The 5,383-nt window shown below is 47.7% G+C and overlaps 1 protein-coding gene across 1 annotated transcript; it reads left to right on the top strand.

Moving 5' to 3' along the window:
- Positions 1–596: 596 nt before the first annotated feature.
- Positions 597–4,261, top strand: LOC149918694 (uncharacterized). The gene has a single exon (XM_090137916.1). It carries the CDS (start codon positions 1,010–1,012, stop codon positions 4,028–4,030), a length of 3,021 nt encoding a protein of 1,006 aa, XP_089994042.1. The 5' UTR covers positions 597–1,009; the 3' UTR covers positions 4,031–4,261.
- Positions 4,262–5,383: the final 1,122 nt, after the last annotated feature.

A 5,383-nucleotide genomic window follows, 5' to 3' on the forward strand; every position in this document is an offset into this window, starting at 1 on the left:
AAATTTTGGTAATAATATCTTATAGAAGATCTTGAAAAAGTTATCTTTATAGTTATGGTTCTCTACATACTTTGTAAATCTTTCACATGATTAAAAGAAAATAATATGATAGGAAATCAAACAATGATAGTTTTGATGCACGGTGTTTGTGTCATATATTTTCTGTATTATTTTCTGTATATATTTGTAAATCATATATTTTCTGGGGCAAATATTTTTTCACTGATGTGCTTTGAGACCTTTTTAACAACAGATAAAACATTGAAAGATATACTGATTTATACTGTGGTACAGAAGAGGTAAATTATTGGAAAGAAAGTTTGTGTCTAAGTATGATCTATTTTCTCTTAAAAATATATACTCATATTACTTCCCTTAATATTCAAGATGATATAAGAAATTCTAACTTTGTAAGTTTTTATAATTTTGTTTCTCAAAATCTGAGATCTAACACCAATGGATGCATCACTAGAGTAATTCTTTCCCATCTCCCTTTCTGCACTTAGGTTCATACATGTTTTGTTCCAAGATTTTGACCAAAGTATGATTAGAACAGCTATCATTCTTCATGCTTTATTGTAGTAGGCGTGGCGAGGAAACGGTATGTGACGGGGTCAGGTTTCCTATGCTCAGGGCTTGCCAAACGCTGCCCCACAATAGGACAGCAGGTAAGCAAGGGGTGTGGACAAAGCGGGACAAGAATATTTAAGTGCCTACCACATTTTAATAAACGCCATTTTGCCTCACGCACTCTGGGGTCTGTGTGAGCATTTGGCCCCGGCCCGGTTGGGGTCGGTTTCGCTGGCAAGTGGCGCCCTCGGTCGGCAGAGGACGAACGATGAGAGACTACTACAACAAGTGGTGACCCCGACGTGATCTGCCTATCGAGGGTTAACCACCCGGCGTGCCCGTGAAGCGGAGAAGAGCCTGCGGAGTGGCGGCAGGTCGCTCACGGAAGACACATCGCGGAGAAGAGCCTGTGAAGTGGCGGCAGGTCGCGTGTGTAACCATGGAACAGATTATTAAGGTACTTTTGCAGTTTTGTAAGGACTACTGCGGCAAAAATACCCCTTCAAAGAAGGAGGTAGCCGCGGTGCTTTCGGTTTTAAAAAAGGGAGGGGAGCTGGACTCCCCTCAGCAAGTGCTGGATTCGGGTAGGTGGGATTCGCTCACCTCGGCTTTATGCCAACGCGCCATGAATAACCAAAAGGCTGCTGAACTTAAAACCTGGGGCTTGATACTTGGAGCCCTTAAGGCGGCTAAAGAGGAGGGTAAGCTTAAGGTGGAAAAAGGGGTGGAAAGGGCTCCGGGGGGCGGGTCTTTGCTACCTTGCAGTACTGACGACCAAAGCGTGGCGGACAAGATGGCGACGGTCGCCGCGGCGAAGGGCGGGGAAGAGGAACTCCCGACCGCATGTCTACCAACCGCTCCGCCCACTCCGCCCGCTCCGCCCCCGCCCTACCCTCCGCGGTCGTTATATCCTTCTTTGGAGGAAGAAAAGGCAAGGGCGGGGCTTCGTCCCAAAGGGGGGAGGGACGGGCGTCTGCTGACTGATTGGGCTAAAGTAAAGGAGGAGGCACAAGACCGGGGCCTTGCGAACCCGGAGGCATTTCCGGTAGTGATTTCCGATGATGATAACCCGATCTGGGTCCCGCTGGACCCGAAAGCGATAGCGAGGGTGCTTGAGGCAGTTGAAAAGAAAGGATTGAAGTCCCCCCTGACAATGAACGCCTTGGAGACATTAATATTGCCGGGACCCCTGTTACCATACGATATTGAGAATCTGATGCGCATGATTTTGAAACCGGTGCAGTATACGCTTTGGAAGGAGGAATGGCAGGCTAGACTTAGACAAATGCTGGTTACAGCCCAGAACGATCAGGGGAATCCGCTTCACGCGTCTAACCTGCAGAGATTGACGGGTAGTACGCCGGGTATGATCACTGCACATGCCCAGCTTGCGGAGCTGAGGCCCGGGGAACTAATAGCCACTACAGACGCTGCCCTTGAGGCGTTCAGAAGGCTCGCAAGAAATGCTGAGCCGTCTACTCCGTGGACGGAGATTGCACAAGGTCCCACTGAATCCTTCCAGGATTTTGCGGATAGGTTGATCAAGGCAGTGGAGGGATCGGAGCTGCCTAGGGCAGTGCACGGCCCCGTGATCCTGGATTGCCTCTATCAAAAGTCGAGCTCGGACGTACGGGCTCTATTACGGGCGGCGCCAGACAGGTTCCACACCCCCGGTGAGGTCCTTAAGTATGTGATGGACAAGCAAAAGTCTCAATCATCAGTGGCAAGCGAGGTTGCTGCAGCGGTAGCTGAGGTGATGCTAGCGCATGGGGTTGCCGGGCGGCAGAGTCCAGATCGCCCGCCTGGGCCATGCTTCAGGTGCGGTCAATTAGGTCATTTCAAGGCACAGTGTAAGAGCAACGGGGGTATAGCGTGCCAAATGTGCGGGAGGAGAGGTCACACTGCACCGCAATGTAGAGCTCGTGGGCTGCGATCTCGAGGTAGGGGGGATGAGGGTCCCTCTTACGATTCACGGGATTCTCAGGAAAGGCGGGCTTTGGATCTAGGCCTGCCACTAGCTGCGCTATCGTTGAGCTGCGGGGAGCGCCCCTTGGTGAAGATTACAGCCGCAATTACGGAGCTTCCCGCTGGCTCCCCAGGGCCGCGATCTATTTTCCTTACCGCCCTGGTGGACTCAGGAGCGGATGTGACGGTTTTTGCGGAGTCCGACTGGCCGCCCACGTGGCCAACGGGGGCCACTCAAACTATAGCGGGAGTGGGGGGAACTGCTCCAACGCGGAGGTCAGCCAAGCAGATCAAGATAATCGTGGTAAACAGAGACGGTTCCCTGGAGAAGCCCGTCCTGCTGACCCCGCTGGTAGCGCAGGTACCAGGAACCCTGTTGGGGCGAGATTACCTGCGGGGTGTGTCTGCTCGGATACAACTGCAGGCCTTAATTGCCCGGTGGGCAGGCACAGATCCGCGGCTGAAGCCATACAACGAGACCTCTTGGACTGTGGTCAGTCCTGTGAACACGGAGGCTTTCTCCATTACTTCGGGTTATTGCGGGTATACCAAAAATGAAACACGGGTCTTCACAGGGCGCAATACAACCTGCTTGTCAAAGGGTGGGGTCCTTTCTAAATCTAGCGGTAGATCCTCATTTAATTGTACGGCAGTTTGGGACTTTTATGGGTATGGGTTCACTTTCAAACGGGGGGTCAACGAGGTGCTATGGAATAACAAAATGGCTAAGGCGTTGCCCCCTGGAATCTTCTTGATCTGTGGGGATAGAGCCTGGCAGGGCATCCCGCACAATGCCTTAGGAGGACCCTGTTACCTAGGGGAACTGACATTACTGTCTCCGAATTTCACGACATGGATGCAGTATGGCCCGAGCATCACGGGTCACCATCGTCGCCGAAAGCGTTCGAGCCCTCTCCCGGATAATTGTAACGATGAGGTAGAGTTATGGAGTGCCACAGCACGGATATTCGCATCATTTTTCGCCCCTGGGGTTGCTACAGCACAGAGCTTGGCTCAGATAGAACGCCTAGCATGTTGGTCAGCTAAGCAGGCGAATTTAACAACATTAATATTGAATGCGATGCTAGAAGACACAAACAGCATTCGGCATGCGGTGCTGCAAAACAGAGCAGCCATCGACTTCTTGCTCCTGGCACAGGGGCATGGATGTGAAGACCTAGAAGGAATGTGTTGCTTCAATCTTAGCGACCACAGTGTATCCATCCATAAAGCGCTGAAAGCCCTGCGAGACCATACGGAGAAGATCCAAGTGGAGGACGACCCCATCGGGGACTGGCTGAGAAGTGTGTTTGGCAACTTTGGAGGATGGGTTGCGAAAATTATTAAGGTAGTTGCGCTAGTATTGCTCGCAATAATTTGTATTGCGGCCATTTTGCCGTGCATAATCATGTGTTTCCAGAATTGCCTCACAAGGATCATGTGGCAAGTTATGGACCAACGGATTCTGTATCACAAAACGAAGGAACAGTTGTGAGAGATGTACTCGCGTTGCGATCGCGCTGTTACGGGATATTCCTGAGCATAGGGAGGGGGAGATGTAGTAGGCGTGGCGAGGAAACGGTATGTGACGGGGTCAGGTTTCCTATGCTCAGGGCTTGCCAAACGCTGCCCCACAATAGGACAGCAGGTAAGCAAGGGGTGTGGACAAAGCGGGACAAGAATATTTAAGTGCCTACCACATTTTAATAAACGCCATTTTGCCTCACGCACTCTGGGGTCTGTGTGAGCATTTGGCCCCGGCCCGGTTGGGGTCGGTTTCGCTGGCAAGTGGCGCCCTCGGTCGGCAGAGGACGAACGATGAGAGACTACTACAACACTTTATCTCCTTAGACACGTTACAGTAATTGTAGTAATGTAAGAACTAAAGGAGAGAAGGAGAGGTAATCTGTACTGTTAAATTAACATTACTGAATGCCATTTAAAACCAGTGAGTCTGAATGTCCATGCTGTTCAATTTTCAGAATGAACTCAGATGTACTCTTAGTCAGTTAAGTCACTTAATTTGTGAGATTGCGTAGCCAGGATTTGTGCAGCTACAGAAGATAAAAGGGCTCAATGGTATTTAAGTGAGAAATTCCCAACCAGTAAAACTTAAGGAATGTTTAATTTTCTAGTGTAGACTTAGCCTTAATAAATTTGATAATTTCTATCACAGATACACTTTACTGTATACAGTTTTTCCATTATGTTTTATAGAAAATGATAAACCTGGATAAAAATATTACCTTAAGAATTATTTTTCATTATTAGATTTCATTTTCCTTTTGAAGTTTTCAAAGGCAGGTACTCCTTTCATTCCCCTAATCAGTTTGCCCTTCTTTTATGGTGAATTCCTGCTTGCTCCAATTTTTTTTTTCCAATGAATCATCATGAAAATTTTCTTAACTATGCAACTGAGTCCTACATATTTCTAGTAAATCTATTTAGTGTCAGAAAGTTCTGAAGGGATTATTTATGAAACTCAGATTTGCTACCACTATGTAATGGTTGATTGGAGGTTTACTTCAAGATCTAAGCAATAGACTCATTTCTCTTGCACGGAGAAATGAAAAATTTCACCTTAAAAAAAATATTTTTAGACTGTTCTTTTCATTACCAAAATCCGTTACTGTCCTGTAAGTGAAGTGGGAAAGAACATTTTACATCTGCTGACTGTAATTTGTTTGCTGTTAGTCTGCTTTCAAGCAGTCCAATTTTAGGTTATTTGGAAACATGGGATAGAACTCATCTATTCGCTTGAGCTAGAAAAGTTTTCTTCCAATGTAGTATTCTACTAATCAGATGAATACTAAGAATAAATTTGAAGAAGAAAAGTTTTGTAGAAAAA

The sequence above is a fragment of the Phasianus colchicus genome, chromosome 3, assembly GCF_987193195.1.
Source record: "Phasianus colchicus chromosome 3, bPhaCol1.hap1.1, whole genome shotgun sequence".
Classification (NCBI taxonomy): Eukaryota; Metazoa; Chordata; class Aves; order Galliformes; family Phasianidae; genus Phasianus; species Phasianus colchicus.